This window comes from Papaver somniferum, chromosome 7 (genome assembly GCF_003573695.1).
Source record: "Papaver somniferum cultivar HN1 chromosome 7, ASM357369v1, whole genome shotgun sequence".
Classification (NCBI taxonomy): Eukaryota; Viridiplantae; Streptophyta; class Magnoliopsida; order Ranunculales; family Papaveraceae; genus Papaver; species Papaver somniferum.
The window spans coordinates 205,941,782-205,961,801 of NC_039364.1; the positions used below are offsets into that span (position 1 = coordinate 205,941,782).

The 20,020-nt window shown below is 43.2% G+C and overlaps 2 protein-coding genes across 2 annotated transcripts; one reads left to right on the forward strand and one right to left on the reverse strand.

The window, feature by feature from the left end:
• The first annotated feature begins 6,193 nt into the window (after positions 1-6,193).
• LOC113295847 (clumping factor A-like) lies at positions 6,194-6,697 on the forward strand. Its single transcript, XM_026544176.1, has one exon. The coding sequence runs from the start codon at positions 6,194-6,196 to the stop codon at positions 6,695-6,697; it is 504 nt and encodes a 167-aa protein (XP_026399961.1).
• Positions 6,698-10,052: 3,355 nt separating this feature from the next.
• LOC113295848 lies at positions 10,053-10,928 on the reverse strand. The gene is made up of 2 exons (XM_026544177.1): positions 10,752-10,928; positions 10,053-10,613 (listed from the first exon to the last, which is right to left on the reverse strand). The coding sequence occupies exons 1-2, from the start codon at positions 10,926-10,928 to the stop codon at positions 10,053-10,055; spliced, it is 738 nt and encodes a 245-aa protein (XP_026399962.1).
• Positions 10,929-20,020: the final 9,092 nt, after the last annotated feature.

Consider the following 20,020-nt stretch of genomic DNA (forward strand, 5'->3'; position numbering starts at 1 on the left):
GCAATCTTCTACTGGAGCCGACACCTTAAGGGAGCAGCCTCAGGAAGATAACGATGTCCGCGCACGAGAAAGAATCTGGGCGAATCACTCTTGTCTATCGTTCCATGTTGGAAGACTTCGTGAAGCTGTTGAACGCTCATCTACAACAACATATACCCTGATAGAAAGAACCAGGCCTGCCGGTAATGAAGAGCATCATAATGTTCGTGGGAGCATATATCTCACCAACAGGCGATACAACCTTCAGCCTTCTGTAAGCAGTTTCCCTGAAGCAGCAAGAGGAAAACCACTGAGATACAACATCCTGCGCGTCTGCCAACTCCAACTCCAGTACCACATGCATGACTCCCACAATGATGAAACAATGTCCAAGATATTCCATATCTGGCTCGATAACAACCACATCGATGAGAGACGCGTTTATAATTTCGTCTCTCAAGGAGTGTGACTAGGTACTGCTTAGCACTACCCATCTCAAAGATCCTGAGAGACGCAAGCACGCTATATTCCAAGATGTCCAAAGACGAGGATATACTCAAGAGAGAAGACGTATTTTCAAAGACCAGCGATATTCCTGGATGTCTATGAAATGCAACGCAGACAAAAAGATGGCCTCATGAACCCAGCGTGACAACGTCTATCAAGTCGAAGGCTCAGTGGATGCTCGTGGGCAGGGGACTGTCTCCCTGTTTTTCATTCCGTGAGGCAACATCAAGGAAGCTATCGCGCCTCTTCCTGCCAGTCTCCTCTGATCACAGCTGCTGCTAAGAACCGTTGTTCTTTTGTTGATACCAGTGCCCGAGCTTCATCATAGCAACAACCACTACGGACAGAGTAAGGGTTTTCCTCATTACAGGAGAGATGGTCAATCAAGAAGCATGCAATTCGCGAGGGAGAATCAAACTAAATAAGAAGCCTCTTCAATGCTCTCTTCAGAGGAAGATGCTCCAACGCATGTCCAGGAGAAGCCGCTTCAACACTCTCTCCAGGATCCGGTTCGATGTTCGCTCCAGAAGAATCCGATTCAGCGCTCTCAGCGCTCTCTCCAGGATACACCTCAACGTTCGCACCAGTAGCCACTTTAACATCCTCTGAAGACGTTTCAACATGCAAGCTAATCTGCGCTTTGGTCAAGTTATCTTTGATGTACTCATTTCTCAACATGTGTCTCATCCATCCTTCATAAGGGCCTAACGGAGCATGAAAAACCTTGAAGTCGATAGGATAAGGGTTGTCTTATGGGAAGGATGTTTTCAGATAGTTGAAAGGGCATGGTGAAAAACTTATCATTTATGCTTGGCATGTCTTTGAAGCTGTCAACACCTCCTGACTTGGCATCATCATTATTCTCAGTGAAGCATGCTCCCTTGGTCGTAGGAGGACATGAACACAGTGGGACCAACACCACGTTCGAACATACAAGGTTCACGTTTGGGCAAAGGAAGCACGCCTGGGTCCCACGTTCGAGCAAAGGGAAGACCGATGTTGGTTAGCAAGACCGATGTTAGTCAGCAAGACCGGTGTTGGTCACAACAACAAGGCCGGTGTTTGTAGAAGTAACAAAGATGGTGTATGGGACAAGGCCGGTGTTCGAACGAAACAAGACAACAATGCCGGTGTCGGTCGAGGCAGCGATGTCCGTCAGCAAGGTCGAGGTTCGTCGAATCATCAAGGTCGGTGTTCGTCAAGGCAAGGACGGTGTTGGTCAGGAGGCAAGTCTGGTGTTGGGTGAGGCAACAGGTTTGGTGTCTGTTCGAAGCAGGCACATCCGTCCCCAAACAAAGAAGGCACGCGGCGGGTCTCACTTGATCAGGCACAACCAACCCCATATTGGTCGAAGCATGCACAGCCGACCCTAGGAAAAACAGGCACAGTCGTCCCCAAGCAAAGCAGGCACACGGCAGGTCCCACTTGATGAGGCACAGCCATCCCCAGATTGGTCGGAGCAGGAACAACCGGCCCAGGAAAAGCAGGCACGCGACGGGTCCCACATTGATCAGGCACAACTATCCCCAGATTGGTCGAAGCAGGCACAGCCGGCCCCAATCAAAGCAGGCACGCGGTGGGTCCCATGTTGATCAGGCACAACTAGCCCCAGATTGGTCGAAGCAGGCACAGCCGGCCCCAACCAAAGCAGGCACGCGGCGGGTCCCACGTTCGAGCAAGGCAGGCACAACAAATCCCACATTTGGTCAGAGCATGCACAGGTGGGGCCCACATTCTCTCATGCATGCGACATGATACAGTTTTCTACGGAAGAACAATATCAACGACAGCAAGCTCCGGCGGCGTCTGCAGCGATGGCAGCGGCAGCAATGCTCGGCGAGCCAAAGTCACGAACGGGAGAAGCTGTTCGAACAAAAAAAAAGAGAGAAAAAGGGTCGGTCCTCTTTTATACACAAGTAATTGGAGAACTCTGGTAGAAGAAGGATTCCCTTCTTGGCTCAAATACCCGAAGGAGGAAGCTGGTCCCACCAAGGTCCGTGGTCATGCCTGGCGTACTCACGCGGATGATTGCGAACATGGCCGTCCAGAGTCCCTCCAGGTAAACTTCCTTTATCTTGTATTTATACGATTATATTCGTCACCATCTCATGCCCACCCCACAATGATGCAACCATTATATGCTAGGCAGGGGACTTAATGTTGATGGTGGATTTTAGTTCAGGGCTAAAATTGTAAAACCAAATTTATACGCTGACATCCTGCAAAGGATAAAGCCACTGATAAGTGATGAATACTTCTTCACTTTAATAATTCACCTAGAATGGAGCATGTGGCAACAATCCCAGTATTCTGTGAATTAAATACACAAAATTCATCCAGGTTGGAGCATGTAGCAACAATCCCATATACCCTGTGAATTTACATCATTATTAATTAATGCATGACTAACCTTGTATTTCCTGTGTTGTTCCCGCAGAACTCTTATTATTAGTGCGGCATGACGACTGAGTGTTGCTCTCAGCAGAGTAACACGAATCTCCAAGTGTTAATAGTGAGGCATGCACGAACTACCCGTACATGCCACATCTCTCGGTGTGTTATACTAGCCCGATTGAGCCCACCTCTCTTGGTGTGTTATACTAGCCCGATTGAGCATACATCTCTCGGTGTGTTATACTAGCCCGATTGAGCATATCTGAATCTGGACTGATAGTCTCAGAAACAATCACGACCACGCAAGTTGGCCGCATGATTTAACCAGCCTAGACGATCCTCAGCAGGAGAAGGCTACCATCTTAATGACCACCAGCGGGCCCGTTTATGCCCTGGTCGGTCGAATACATACCACACCTCCCAACAACCACCGAACACCAGCCTAGAGTAGGATGGTTGGGCTGGTATGGAGCATCTTGGAAAACATGTACGCACAAGACTGACAATGTCGGTCTCAAATAGATCGCGGCCGTCCAACTTCACCGGCATGGTTGGACGGCATAGATTGTCCCATGGCCGGTTGGACAAGCGCTGCCCTGCACACCGGCGGGCCCCCTTCACGCCTGCATAATCGACCACCTCACGACCTAGCCAGGGAGAAGAAAACGCTCGCCCAAAGTTCGGCCGGCGTGATGCTTTAAGGGTCGCAGGAAATTCCACTAAAGGTCTTAAATTGATCACGACCATCCAACCTCACCAGCATGTTTGGTTGGCTTAGATCAGACCCATATCCGTCAGGCAGATATTGGCATATTCACCACCGGCCCAATGTGGGACCCACATGGTCGGCCTCCCCAAAAGAGGAGCGTAGCTTTCCAATTCGTCCAACCAAAGTAGCATGGACATGAAACACTAATTAGGATTTGTGATATATCACATGTGTCGCAAATTAGTCGCGACCATCCATCTTCGCAGGCATAGATGAAGGGTGTAGATGTAGACTCAAAGGGTCCCAAGCATGTCAACACAATCGCCGTGGTCCCTTCTACATGCGTGACCAATCGGCCAAGGCCGAACATGGCTAGATGCCTCGATTCGTGCGCCAAAACTAGGCATGGTCGCGCGGTTCCAATTGCAAACCGATCTCGACCACTCAACTTTTCCGGACAAATCGAGTGGCTTAGATCACATCTCCATGGTACAGTGAGGTACGAACGTGTACATCGGCAAGCCGTCTACACGCATGCTCGGTCGGTCTTGCCAAAAACATATCCCATGCATGGATTCTACCAAGCTGAAAGAAGGTACTTGCGCACCTCCTAAACCCTAATCTGACGGTCGCAGATGTGGGTCGCTAGTCATCTCGTCCGTCCAACTTCGCCAACTTGGACGGACAGCCTAAGACAGGAGTTAGGCAACCAGTGAGGCATCACCACGATCACCGTACACCACTCTTCCACATGGGGTTATCGGCCAAATCAGGGCTTGCCTGTATAGCCTCCAAACGATCACTCAAGGATGGCTGGACGTGATGCTATTTTAAGATGCTTAAATTCGTGAATTACTCCGTTAAGCCTTAAAACAACGATGCTTCATACATGCTGAATATATTCGATGCATTACCTGCATAGAATACACACGATATTTCATAAATATTGACTTCCTAAATAACTTAGTTATTTAATCTAGCATCACATGCTACTTTCTGTGGGTCCCACATCCACACATTCGAGACATCAAGCATGTCACAAACTGGGGGATACATACTGGGGTATTGGTCTGGCGGTTTACAGCGTGCAGCGCGCCATCACAAGAATGTGTCAGGAAGACATGGACGGTTAGTGATGATGGGAGAAGTGGGAAAGACTGGTCGTGTGACACTAACACACAACTCCACTACTCCATCACTCCACTTCCTCCACTTCCCATGAGAGATGTGGGTTAGGCTCAATGACTTGTATAAATAGGTTCTCCTCCCTATTTCCAAAGGACAGACAAGACAAAAACCTAGTGTTGATACAATCGTATTCAAACACCAGAACTGATAGCTTACACTCTGCAAGCCAGTTCAGCTTTCTGATACAATTCATACACAGCCAACACCTTCACAATCTCAACACCTTCTTCGCTTCCCTCCCTAAGATAAACCCCATCTCCTTCACTTTGTGACCGAAGCAAGTCTGGAACGACCATTTCTTGGTTTAGGCCAGAATTGTACATATTGATTTCTCGAATCAAAAGCACTCCCGTGAATTGCATTTGTTTAGGGTTTAGATTCATTTCTCATCCACACACCCCAAATTACTAAAACCGGCAGAAATAGCTTTCACCGATAAACAAGGATTCACGGGCCGGGCCCGATAAGGAAATCCTTATGGAATTAGGTTTTGGAAATAAAATTTGGTATAAAAGGGATTAATTCCTTTTTTTTTTTAATTATTTCTTCCCACACGTCCACCAGATTCATCCCCTTCACACCTTCACGTCGTCAGTAGGGAGAGGAGAAAATTCGCCGAAAGTCGCCGTCGCCGGCTGTTCGATCTCTGTCCGGCCAACTTCCGGCCGACACGTCAGGTACGCAATTTTTTTTTTCAAAAGCTTGTTGTTTGGATGTGAGTTTTCGAAAAACCCTTGTTTTAGGAACGTATGTTCATTCGATCGTTAGTTTAAGAAACTAGCAACAATCCCTAACTTTGAGAGAGATTTTTCTTTGGAAATAGACCTTTGTCCAGTGATAAAATTTTGTGTGTGAGCTTTCATGGAAACCAAAACTTTATCTTTAAAAGATGTGAGTTTTCACAAAACCAAAATAAACCTTCGTTTTAAAGAAAAATGCTCGTACGAAGGAAAATATATTTTTTATATATATGTAGCCGTGACATATTATGCAAAATATGATGACATATTTTATTCACATGAGTTTGTTCTCATTAGATAAAAAATTCGAAAATTTACGTGAATAATTCACGTTAATTATTGCTTTGCAAAATCAAAACGTGGGTTTTGAGTAACCCTCGAAATTAGACAACTTATTTATGATGAAATATTGTCTTGGTGTAAATTTCATAGTTCAGTTGTGGATGTTTATACTATGAAAATTGTGTTTATGCTTTTATGAAAAATCGGTTTCGAAAATTAATAAAGCTTCGTTCGTTATTGTAGTTTTCAAGGAACGAACTAATTTTGGAGCGTTAACTCTTGTGGCACAATCACTATTGTTAGTGGAATTGTAAAGAGGTAAGAGTTAGGAATTACCATTTTTGTAGATGGATTTACTTGCATGTCGATAATTTTATGTTCCTGGTTCCAGAAAATGGCAGTTTCCAACAACAACAATCCTTCCAGTTCTTCTGACAAGGATTCCAAAGCTTCTGCAGCTAATTCGAAAGCTAAGACAACTCATGATGAAGGGACAAAATCCAGCATACCCCTGAACAACCGGAGAGTCACTTATGAAAAGCTTATGAAACGAAAAGCCGAGACTGATGAAGCAGAGGGTCGTAAGCGTAGGAAGGATCGGATCCGGCGTAAAATACTGGCGGCAGAGGAGAGGCGTCGATTCGTCGATGGGGTACCTTCTGACTCTGATGCTGACGCTTCCGAAGAGGAAACCACGTGGGTGTTACCAGAATACAAGATCAAGCCTGACCAGCATACCAGGGAGCTTGAAGCGGAAGCAGAAGAAGACTCGGATTCGGACGATCCTTATACCCATCCAGACTTCATCAATGGTCCTGATAGCGATTCTGATGAAGAGGAAGAATCCGATAAGGACAGTGATGATGAATCTGACAGCTCAGATGAATCTGACGAATAACTTTACTTTTGATCTTTCTTTTAAACATTTGAATGTTTTCTTAGCCTTCGTAGTAGACATCTTATTTGAACAACTTCTCTTAAGTATTAAGATTTTCCTTTTGTGAGAAATTCTTTTATCAAGGTTATTTCCTCTCGATTGAATCAGATAAAATGGGTCAATCCTCATACGCTGAACCCATTGTGATCTTCCTTTACTTGATTTATGGTTTTCATCTGTGAAAACATCTAAACATGTCGCAGAAGACATGTAACACACAAGGCCGTGTGACTTCTCTGACCATACCTAACTTTGGTCAGTCCCCAGTGTATTATTTTACTCCGCATCTCCAGTATTGACCTTGCTCGAGACTTAGGGTTTCAGTAAAACTCGCAACTGAATTGACTATTTGCAGAATATAAGCGCCTTTTGTATCTTGTATATAACTCCAAGATTTAGAATTTAACACTTGCGCAAATATTTCTTCCATTCCTGATCTAGTTTCATCGCAGAAGAAACTTCGATTGCCATACCTTTCATCATTATGTCTAGCGATAGTACTTCTTCTCGAAACGGACTTCAGTCGAAGCATGAAATAGAAGCGTCCATCTCGGTAAGTTTTATATCTTCTTGGTCTCTATTTGATCAAGGTTATTGATCATAGGAAAAAGGATTTGTTGCAAGATAATCAGAAGAATCCTTCTTCTCATATTTCGAGGCCCAGGCAGACTGTTAGGGCTCTTGCCCGGTATAGATCGGTTCATGCTGAGGCTGGATCATCTGTAAGTAATCTTATAATTCTCGAAGTTTTATCGTGCTCCATTCTGATAAAACTAAACACTTTCTAATTTCGTCGCAGGGGGGATGTTCGTGTCGTTGTTGATGCTAGAAGGAGAAGGAATGGAAAGTCTGTGACTTTGGTTGAGGTTGAAGATAGCAGCAACTAGGTATGTGAAGACTCTGCAGAATCCGTGGAGGCTGGAGACGGGGTTCGTGACTATCCAACAACTGGACTCTTGTTTGAAGCTCCTTTGATCAACACTTCCCCGGAAAATGAGGTGGTCGGTGGATTCGTCATTCCCAAGTGTCATGCGTCTCTATACACCAAGATTTGGAAAAAGTATGGGCATATTGCTACGACCGAAGTGTGGAAAGGTTTTCTACCAACCCTCCTGACTACAGTTCCATGGCTGTTGCCGATCATTGAGGAGATGGAACAGATATATCTGCGAGATGTCAAGAATCAGGAACTGCACAGGTGGGATGAGATGATTTTGAACTATGAGACATTGCGGTTCAATGTAGGCTGGATTCGTTTTCGGCTCGAGATAATCAAGATTCATAAGGCGGCGGAGGCTGCTGATGTGATTTCTGTGACCACTGCTTTACTAGAAGATGAGAAGATGCTGGATTTGGAGTCGGCAAGAGTCGAGAATGCAGTCGAGGATTTGAAGACAAAGACCAGGACTTTTCAGAAGAAACTTGACAGGGTTTCTTATAGAGATTATCCATTGTTGGACGGATTGCTCTGAGTGATCATTCGGGAGAGTTGAGGTGTAGGTTTCTGATAAGGTAGAATAATATGATGGCATAGAGGAATTCTGTTCAATTGATGAATGTTTAACAAACAAACGAGCATCTTGCATGCTCTTTTAAGGAAATAAATTACATTTGAGATGTATTTGAATAAAGATTAATTATCTGCTGCTGATCAAGCATAATAGGCTTTGAGCCATTTTTCGTTGATAATATTTCCTTCCTTTCCTCCACTGACTGCTAAGATTTTGTAGTATCCACTAGATACTGCTTTGGTGATAACATACGGGCCTTCCCATTTCGGAGAGAATTTGGGAGCAAACATGTCTTATTGAATGTGTTTTGCTGTCTTTAATACCAAATCTCCTACTTGGAAAGTTCGAGGTTTTACCATTTTGTTGTAAGCTCTAGATATTCTCTGTTTGTAAGCCTCCACATACTTTTCTACTTTAGCTCTCCTTGATTCGAGCATGTCAATTTCAGCAACTCTTGATTTGGACACTTCAGCTTCATCCCATCTTATTCCACTGACCGCTGCAATCCTTGCTGAAGGAATTTTTATCCCAGTTGGGAGTATAACATCAACCCCATAGACGAGCGAATACGGTGATGTTCCAATCGAGCTCCTTGGTGCAGTTCTGTAAGCCCATAAATCCATGGGTAATTGTTCATGCCACGATCGTGGATTGTCATGAATTGTTCGACTGATAATCCGGATCAAAGTTTTGTTGGTACTCTCTGGTTGACCATTTCCTTGGGGATAGTATGGTGTGGAGAAAATCTGTTTGATCCCGTACTCCTTGAGCAATTTTTCGACATTCTTGTTGGCAAAAGGAGTCCCATTATCTGTGATGATATGTTTGGGGACGCCGAATCTACATATAATGTGTTCCTTGATGAAGGATGCAATAGTTACCCCTGTAGTACCTCTGAGTGGGATTGCTTTGACCCACTTAGTGAAATACTCAGTAGCTGTGATGATGTATTCATGCTGCTTTGAGGATACTGGATTGATCTTTCCGATGATATCAAGTCCCCAACTATAGAACGACCATGGACTATTCACAGAGTGTAATTGAAGAAAAGGAGTATGAATAAGGTTACCGTGGACCTGACATCGATGACACTTCTGAACGTACGCAGATGCATCATCTTCCATAGTCGGCCAGTAATACTTCTCGTGAATTTGAAGAAATAATTTCTTTTTCCATTGATGTTCTCCTTCATGAGTTTCTTTCAGGATTGTCGGAATTTCATCTCCGGCCAGGCATCTCAACAAGTCTCCTCCAAAGCTTTTGCGGTACAGGATACCGTCAAGAAAGACAAATCTTTTAGCTTTCTGAATGAGTTTGATTGCATCTTTCTTTGCTGGTGGTGATTTGTTGTCTCGAAGGTATTCAATGTAAGGCTGCCTCCAGTCCCCGGTGTGATGAAGTGTCAGGTCCTCTAAATGATGAGGAGGCTTTTGACAATTAGGACAAGATCCTTGCAAAGTTTTTGACTGCGCTTCCATGGAGGGCCACTAATACCCGAGTCTCTGAAGTTTTCTATAAAGTGTTATCACCAGCGTCTGTCCACATACTTCTTGATGCACACTTTCGAGGCTTTCCTTTGCTTCTTCATCGTCAAGGCACCGTGATAGAGAGGCATCAGGGTTGCGATGGTACAAGGCCCCGTGGAGCAGGAAGAAGTTTTTTAGCTCTTTAAGGATGATTGTTCCTTCTGCAACGGAACTGCTCAGTTCATGAATAATAGGTGCTCTCCATTCGTTTGCTTGAGCATCTTCAGTTTGATTAAGCCACGTAGATGATACAGCTCGTCTCTGAACTATGATAGATTTCTATGACCCTTCGAATTGCAACTTGGAGGCGAGGGTTGCCAAGCAATCAACATGTCTATTGTCGGTCTGGCCAGTGTGAGTGATAGTTGCATCAGCGAAATGAGTTAGGAGTCGCTGCGCTTCATCCCTGAATGGAGCAAGCGTTATCTCCTTGAGAGAGTATATCCTATTCATTTGATTGACCAGCAGTTTTGAATCTCCTATGATCTCCAGATGCATCGCTCCTGCCTGTTTAGCTAAGGATAATCCTAGCAAGAAGGCTTCGTATTCTGCTGAGTTATTTGTACAGTGGAAATCCATCTTAAATGAATGTGAGAATACTTCACCAGATGGAGAGACCAAGACTATTCCCGCTCCTCCAGTATCGTTGCTAGGAGTAGCAGATCCATCAAAGTACAACAACGACGTTTCTTCCTTGACGACTGAAATTTCTGGAAATTCACCTGGTACATTGTCCTGTAGTGTCGTGGAATCTTCCCCTTGAAAGGAAGCCAGTAGATCTGCTACTGCTTGACCTTTGATTGCTTTGGGAGAAACACATACTATGTCGAACTCTGACATCTGAAACATCCATTTTGCAGGTCTTCATATCAAAGCAGGTTTCGAGAGTAAAAACTTGATGGGATCAGCTTTGAAGACAAGCACGACCCTATTAGATAGCAAATAATGTCTAAATATTTGTATTGCATGGGTTAATGCCAAGCACGTTCTTTCAGCTTTCGGGTATCTGAGTTGAGCATCTTTCATGGTTCGGCTGTAATAGTAGATTGGATGTTCAACTCCTTCTTCATCTTCTTGAGCTAGCAGTGCCCCAATAGCAACATCACTGGAAGCCGTGTACAATATCAATGGTCGTCCTTGTACTGGAGATCTCATGACTGCGGGGGATAAAAGTATCTATTGTATCTTCTGGAATGCCTCCTGCTGAACAGCCGTCCAGGCGAAATTTGCTCCCTTCTTCAGCAGAGGAGTGAACGAAGCAATAAGCTGAGCCAATCCCGGTATGAAGCGTCTGATGTAATTTACCTTGCCCATGAAACTCTGTAGTTCCTTCACAGTACGTGGAGGAGGCATGGTAGTAATGGATTTTGCTTTGTCAGGATCGACTTTGATCCCTTCAGCAATGACCAGGAATCCTAGAAACTTCCTAGAAGAAACTCCAAAAGCGCATTTCAGGGGATTCATATTCAATTTGTATTCCCTGCATCTTTTGAAAACTTGCCTCAGAACTTCTAGATGCGATGCTCGAGCTTTCGATTTCACCACAACGTCGTCGACATAGTCTTCTACTTTCTTATGCATCATATCATGAAATATTGCTGTCATGGCTCGTTGGTAGGTAGCACATGCATTCTTCAGTCCAAAGGGCATCACAGTGTAGTGAAAGTTCCCAATGGGAGTGCGGAACGCGGTTTTGGCAGCAGCATGTTCAAACATCTTGATCTGGTTGTATCCACTGTAACCATCCATGAATGAGAACATACCGTGGCCGCTGGTTGCATCGACGATCATATCAATGTTGGGTAAAGGAAAATCATCCTTTGGGTAACACTTATTCATGTTCCGGAAATCTACACAACACCTGATTTGACCATTTTTCTTCTTAACTGGGACAACGTTGGCCAGCCATGTTGGATGTTGGATAGGCTTGATAAATCCTGTTACTAGGAATTTCTGAATTTCGACTTTGATTTGTTCCTCGACTTCATGTCTGAACTGTCTAGGTGGTTGTTTGACAGCTTTTCCAGGAGTGATATGCAGACGACGAGTGACCAGCTTGTCGTCGACACCAGGCATTTCTTCGTACGTCCAAGCAAAGATATCCCGATACTCTTTCAGCAAATTTACTAGGCATGTTCGTTCCTCCAGTGATAGCGCAGAACTGATTAAGATTGGTCTCGGGTCTTCTTTTGTGCCGATGTTAACTGTTTCAAGATCATCAGTAGTAGAATTCGTGCCATCTTGCAAATGTTGTGGATCATCTTGAACCTCATTATCAGGCGATTGCTTGATCTGGCATGATTCACTAGGGCGGGGAGACTCTTGATCAATCTCCCCTATTAATTGCTAATCTTTACGCCGCCGATAAATGACCCTCCCTTCTGCATCATGGATGGTCATAAAATTGGATCCTAGAGTCGTGACCAGATCCTTGCGGCGTTTGACCGGTATAGCAGGTGATTTGACTGGTTTTGTCTCTTGAGATGTGATGACGCATCATCAGCTTCAATAGTTTTCCAACTTGGAAGTGGAGTACTGTATATCTTCTTAGGAGGTTCAGGAATGCTCCTCTGGGATTCAATGAATTCAGGATCGTAGGCTAGAGCGTAAGGAGATGATGAAGCGGCTATGCGAACGATCTTGTGGTTGAGCAAAGCCTTCATACATTGATGGTAGGTTGATGGGACCACCTTGTTGTCATGGAGCCACGGTCGCCCGAGTATCATGTGATAGTCAGGTTCTTGTTCAATCACATGAAACTTCACTTTCGATTGAATTGGCCCTACCCTCAAATCTATATACGCATATCCATATGTATGGCTTTGGCTTCCTTCAAATCCTGTCTTTAGAATGGGATGGCGAATGATTTTACCTTGTGGGAATCTGGCCATCCTAAGAGTCTTCATAGTGACGATGTTTGTGGAGGCGCCTGTGTCAACGAGAGTCCTCCTAAATTCGGTGCTTTTGATGAAACCAGTTACGTACAACGCCCGATTATGTCCTTCATCTGCCATGCGATCTTCTTCTCCAAAAGTGATGTTGTCGATCGAATGTTCAGACACCAAGGGAGACTTCTTCAACTGCTGGGGTTGGTGGAGTTATTTGCACGTCAGATGATATCTGGTTGAATGCGGCAAACGTGTCTATACGCTGCTCCCCGGAAAAGTGTAAAAGTTCACACAAATTTTCGATCAATTATGCAACTTCCTGATCCACCGGCTTCTCATAAGTGTGAAACTATTGCTTTGAGGGTCGGGTGACAAATCAGTCCCCAGTGTTGGGACTTCTGAAGCGGAGGTGCCGCCTAACTCAGATGTCAGTTTGATGAGGAAATCGAGTATGTGGTTCATCGAATTCTTCATCAGATCCATGTTTCTGGCGTGAACCTCCAGGATTTGAGCCAACTCTGTCAGAGTCGGGGTTCTTCCGCCTTCTGTACCGTTAGATGTAACATTAGAAGGAGGAACATTACCATTTGAAAGATTCGGGATCGGGTTTGGATCCTTTGAATTAGTCCTAAGACCAACCATCTTGTGAAATCGTGAGATTGCAACCAAGAGATTAATCTCCCACTGTGGTCGCCAATCTGTAGTTGGGGAAAAACGATTTGCTGGTTTTTACGGAATTGAGGAGACGTCCGTGTGGAGACTCCTTAAACCAAGCGAAATGTTGAACCTCACACAGATGCACTGCAAGAAGGGAGTGCTTTAAGTTCGAGAGATCAATCTATAGGACTCCGGCCTAAACCAAGAACAATGGTCGTTCCAAAGTCAATTAGGTCACAAGAGAGGATGGGTTGATCTATAGGAGGGAAGCTGAGAAATATGTGGGATCAATGGTGATCTGAGATTATAGGTGTGTTGTGAATTCAGCGTAAGAACGCTCTGAATGATTGAATTTTACTCAATTGAGAGTGATTGCTCAGACGATGAGTTCGTGTAGACGAAGGATTGTATGTATGAACTTGCCGAGAAATTGCTTGTTTTGACGAATGTTCGAGTATTCGAATCTTGTTCTTTCAATCATGATTCAAAGGTCTTTTTATATTACTAAATTAAAAACACCATGATCCCATGAAGTGTGACAGTTGCTGGAATCAGAGAGTGGGGAAGTGGGAAATCGTGTTAAAACCAGTTGTTCATCGTGCGGAGACTTGGTTAATTTTCCACCCACTACTTTGCTGACTCTTCCAACTGATTGTACGACTTGCTCACATTCTTGTCGTGGGTGAACACACGTGTCGTAGACCGCCATACCAAAACCATAGTTAATATCCCCCCATGTGACACGATTGATATCTCATGATTGTGGAGTCAGTTGCTGACTTTATGGAACGATGAGTCCATGTATTGCTGACTTGAACATGATTTGCAAATGTTATGAAACTCATGAATTAAATATGTCTGCTGAGACGAGGTATTATTATGTTGATTACCAAGGACGAACAAACTGTGTTGCTAAATTGTTGAATATTGATAGTGGAACCAATATTCTTGAATCTGAGCAAATATTGCCAATTCGAGCAAATATTGCTGGTTTGAGCGAATATTGCTCATTTGATGAATTGTTGGTAGCAGGACCAAATAAAATATTAATTTAAGATACTGACTATTGGGTCGAGTATAATAAATAAAGATGTTGATCATGGAATCAACATAAAATTATCAGTTTTTAATCTGCTCAGAATCATGTTTTTGCAGAGCCCTGGATTCAAAAACCCTAATTTTAATGAAATGATGATTTATTCAAAATCAACCGCCGAGTGAAGCAGGGACCGGCTACATGGGATGATGACTCCACCATGTAACGCCCAGATGCTCGAATGAGCAAAATACCAAAGTCTCTTGAGGACCAGTTGGTGAAAGAATGATTAAATGCTGGTTTAATCATTTATTAAAATAATGCTCGTGCGAGCGCAGATAACAAAACCTAGCCATGAAAAGATGAGTGACCGACCAAGAGGTCATGGGACCGGCTCTTGGTGACCGTGGGACCAATTGATGGTCGTTTGAGCAAACCCCCAATTGTTTGGAAAGAGTTTAAACCTAATATGAGCAATTGAGAAAATTAGGTTAAAATCATTAAAACGTGTGGGACCGGCTGTTTGCAAGCCTTAGGGTCACCCTTGGTCGGTCAAGGGGATGTTCCCGTGCCACCATAGTGTCCGTGTCTCAGTCCTGAGAGTTTCAATATTTTCCGATGCGCGTTTGAGCAACATTTTGAGAAAATATGCAGAATCCAGGGTTTTGCTGAAACTAGGAAAAATACGTAAGATGATGAAAAATAATAAATAAAACAGGGAATTGCAAGGTGCGGGACCGGCCACGGCTAGGGCATGGCCGGCCGGCTGACAAACACGGTCCCACACTTTCCAGTTTTATGTAATTTTGCGTATTTTCTCTGAATTGAGGGAAATCACATGAAACCGGAGAGTTATATGAAATTAGGGAACTTCCATGAGATGAGAGAAATAAAATAATAATAAAATAGGAATGATGGAGTGTGGGACCGGCAATGGCCAAGGCATGGCCGACCAGCCAACGGGCACGGTCCCAGGGCACTCTTCCCAATTTAATGTAATTTTCATGATTTTAGAGAATTTTCATAAAATCAGAGAGATTTGTTGAAACCAAGGTATTTTGTTGAAATCAGGGAGTTTTCATGGAATGAGGAAAACAAAACCAATAACAATAATAAAATAAGGGGTGTGTGGGACCAGCTAGGGCATGACCGGCCTGCTAGGGCCCGGTCCCACGAGTTTTCTTAATTTTATAATATTTTTATGGATTTAGGGAAAATTCATGAAATCAGAGAATTTTCATGGTTTTAGGGAAAATTCATGAAATCAGGGAATTTTCATGATTGAGAGAAATAATAAAATAATGGGGACGTGAGGTGTGGGACCGGCCACAGCTAGGGCATGGCCGGTCGGCTGGTGCTCGGTCCCGTGACACCTTTCCCTAATTTTATTATTTTCTTCACATAAAGAAATATCATGAGATTAAAGAATTTCCTTGAATCGAAGGAGATTTGCTCGAACGAGAGAATTTTCATGAGATCAGGGAAAAATAATAAAATATGATAAAATATAAAATTGGGTGTGGGACTGGTCACGGCATGACCGGACGGCTGGTGAGCCCAGTCCCTGGCGCCTTTGCTAATATTTTTTTATTATTATTATTATTTTTCCTTCCTATTTTGCATAGGTTCATCGTTCATTCGTATTTTTGAAATGCTCGTTTGCGCATTCAAATGTTGTTTTGTGCATTATTGCTAAGTACACTTGCACGATTTTAGTCAGGGCTTATTCGATGCTCAGATGCCTGTTTCGTTGAATATTTATCACTAACCCGTGGAATTATGCTGGGAAGAACCACGAATTGAAATGACGAAATATAACGAAGAATCGTAGAATATTGCTGGATATTCAGGCGATTAGAGATAATTAACTGATGGCTCTATACTAGCAGGGCTTCCTATCTAGGAGCATTAATTATCTGAGAGTTGAGCAATATGAACTTGCTGAAGTATCATATTTCTCCTATATAGTCAGGGAAAACCTGGTTGCATCTTGAAGACGTTGTTGCTCTATACTAGCAGGCATGCTGTGTAGGAGCCGTCCAATCTTTCGATTCTATATAGAAATAATTACTGAAATTTCTTAGTATTCATGAGATGTGTCGTGGCCTCAGCTGGGAGACTACACATCTGCAGATACTCTGAGAGACAGCCTTCTCAGTCAGAGATTTTATGGCATGAGCTTTCACGCTTTTTTGAGAGACATGAGTCTCAATACTCATCCGATTACCGGATCCGGAGTATGCATAATTATGGCTTTATGATTTTTCCCTTGTCGAAAATCCACCATCTACAACGGCCAAGATCTATTCTCTTATTAAATTAAGCACGTCGACAAGCCAACTTCCATATTTAATTAAAAGTGTGGTTTACGACTTTGGAGCGATTTGATTGACCAGAGGGAAAGAGGGGCCGGAAGGCAGCGATATGGGGTATGCCCGGTCAGTGATGGGAGGTGCCAGCTAGGGCAAACCGACCAGCCAAGTGGGGTGGCCGCGTCCCTTCTGCTGCTTCCTTTATTTGTTGCACTTTCCCAATATTTCTTATTTTCCAACTTTTGATAGGATTCTGCTCCTACTAGTTCCATGATGGACCAGTTTCCTAGCCTACCTAGGTTTAATCTCGACCAATAGGGATCAAGATATTGTGTAGGCTCCAGTTTAGAGTAAAAACCTAATTTTTGTAAATTGATAAAATTAAGTTAGAAAATTGAATTTTTTGAGCTGACACAAAATTGATGGTGAATTTTGAACGTTGATACAAAATCACTAATTTTTATCTCGGAGAGCAGTGCAGCTTGCGCGCCTCTAATTGAGTACCTTCATGTGCATCTTAATCCTGACACTTCGGGAAATTCATGCTACTCAGCAGAGAGTGAACATTAATTGCCATATCGCGTCAGTATTAAGAGTTCAGCTGGGAACACGGCATATGATAGATACTCAGCAGGCTCCGTATTTGTGAATAAACAGCTAGGAGCTTATTATGCAGCAGGCTTCGACATTAGTGAATAACGCAACTAGGAGCTTAAAAACTCATTAGGCTCTATACTAGTGAACAATTCATCTACGAGCTTGAGTTTCAATACAATATGAAGAGAGGCATAGGCACTTATCAGATTTTGATATATTCTTTAAAGTCCTTGTGAAATATAGACATATCAAGGTCTACTACTTCTGATGCCAGGTCAGGTAGACAGACTTTTACATTTGTCGCCCTAAACTAAAAACCACCATCAACATTAAGTCCTTTGTTTAGCATGTAACAATGACCTTGTTGTGGGGTAAGCACTAGATGGTGACTGACGAAAAAAATAAAATAAATGCTTGTAGCTAAGTCGTAGGATATGACCAGAAAGGCAGGCTTGAACTTCCTTAGCAGTCGCTGGTAAAGCAGCTATCAATCCATAGGAGGGGATGTGGCAGCAAGCATGTCAGGAGAGTCCATCACTGGTAGTGCGGCTTGTTAGAGTTTTGATGTCGGTTAGGCAATCTTGAATCCCGCGCGTGTGTACTTGAATTGGAATTCCTATTTTTCTTCTTGGATTAGGAAACTGATTTGGCATAAAGATGTGCCTTCCTTCCTTTATTTGTTTAGCATGCATCTTTCAAACCATGTATCAAAGGTATGGACACTGCCCTTTTTTCTGACAAGATGTGTAACTCAGATATTACCTACAGTGGCCAAGATATGTATTGCGTCCATCAATAAAAGATGTTCATAGACTGGGAATACCACTTGGAGGTGTCTAAAAGCTAGGCTGACTTAATCACGAAGCAAGGAGTTGTAGGCAGCATCAGATAGTTGTGAATAAGAGATTGACCACCAACGACTATGAAATAATGATCTTGAGTCACAACTTGTAGAATCAAGGCTGAAGACAAGTGAGTCTGGAAAGGTTGGTGCTGCTGGACCTTGTTAGTTATCTTGATGCAGATTGTAGCAGCATATGAGACTGGTGTATAAAATCGTTAATCTCTTCTCATGATATTGGTCAGTAGAGAAGATGGATATAAAATTGATCGATGTAGTTAGCAGCAGCAGCGGGCTAGAGCGGTGATTGTAACATCTGGTTAATACACCTATGAATCATAAGTCGAGCTAGTATCGCCAACATTAGAAAGTGGCGCCCCTATTATTAGCTGCGGTCGAGATACGCTGAAGGAGTTAAGAGATAACAACGATAACATCACCAATGGTTGATAGTTGTAGTAGCTGATAATGAGACTCGTCGGCAGGAATTTGAGCAGTAGGAACAAGTCATAACACCATCAACCAAATGTCAATACCACCGCCCACTAGGTGTGATGGGCTTGATCTGCTTATTTCTTTCGTAATACCTTTAACATTCAACAGTTTCTTTCTATCAATTGATCCACTCTGAATTTCTGAGTATCTTGATCCACCGTGGGAAGAATAAAGAAATTTTGGATGTTGCATTGTACTCCCGCTAGTAGTAGTTGTCACTAGTAGATGACTAAGGTGATGAAAAATAAGATTCTTCGTGATACCACCCAGGCTGCAATTGAAGACCTTGAGTAGGCGACTGATACTCTTGGTGTAAAGACTCGAAGTTCGACGTGACGTCACTTCAGCAATAAATCAAAACGACAGACAAGCTTCCCCTTTCATCACTTTTTCCACTTTGCTGGATGATATGAGACAATATTCGCCCCTCAGCTTATCACGAGAAAACCGAAAATTCTTGACATAAGTTAGATATGTGTTGTATGAATTTCCACTTGCAAGGTGAGGAGGTTGGGGCCAGTGAAAGCAATAAAATATTAAGGATATCATCATATCGAGTCTGGTGACATTCAGAGGCAATAAGAGGATCCTGACGTGTACATTCACCCTTCATTGATAGCACAAAACTCGAGTAACTGCAAGCAATACGTATTCATGGACCCATCACGAACTTCGGCTGGCACTATAATATCTCTTTGAACTAGTAACACCCTTGGAGTTTATATTGTTACTTTGTGTTGCCACCTGTTACCTCATTATGTTGAGCAATCAAGATGAGATGGGTGATGATGATCAGAATTGTTGCTTCGGAAAAAGTGATCACGAGTTAGGAGTATCATCTGGACATGTGTGAAAACTATGAATTCTGTATCTCTTGGTTTTGAGTCGTCACTGCCAGGGGATTGAAGATTGGAGCAGGTATGATTCCTTTTGGTGGCCTTATTAGGCAAAGAGAAGCAAATATTAAGAGGATGACTCAGGAATTGAAATTGAAGAAAGGTGCTCTATAGGAGATGGTAGATGCATTTTTCTTGAAAGACGCGCTTAGCTGATTTCCCGTGAATGTTTTTATTCTTTGTTCAGAATTCTCTTCTTAGGTGCTTTGAAGGACAAGAGATGTTCTTTTGTGGTTTGATTTTCTGGTTTTTGAATAAGTAGGTAATTGTTTTGCAAAGATTTTGAGTTTACCGGGATCTTGCGTTGAAATAGCTTGTAAACATAAAATATTAAAAGGGACCAGCCTTCCCTTCACATCGCTTATTCACAGTTGGATTGATAGACGAATGAGGTCCCCAGGTCCTGATGGGATGAAGAATAGCTGATTGTAAAGAGGGTTGTTCAACAAGACTTACTTGTGTGTGGAACCTTCAGATGTATGATTTTGCATCCTCTCCAGAAGTTGCTTCATATATGCCAAGTGA

What these genes read in the sequence shown, in the direction of transcription:
- LOC113295847 (XM_026544176.1), top strand. Translation starts at nt 6,194, where the DNA reads ATGGCAGTTTCCAACAACAACAATCCTTCCAGTTCTTCTGACAAGGAT.
- LOC113295848 (XM_026544177.1), bottom strand. Translation starts at nt 10,928, where the DNA reads ATGAGATCTCCAGTACAAGGACGACCATTGATATTGTACACGGCTTCC. An exon ending in AAGCTGAAAGAACGTGCTTG is followed by an intron (nt 10,614 to 10,751) that starts GCATTAACCCAT and finishes TGGATGTTTCAG; the next exon opens with ATGTCAGAGTTCGACATAGT.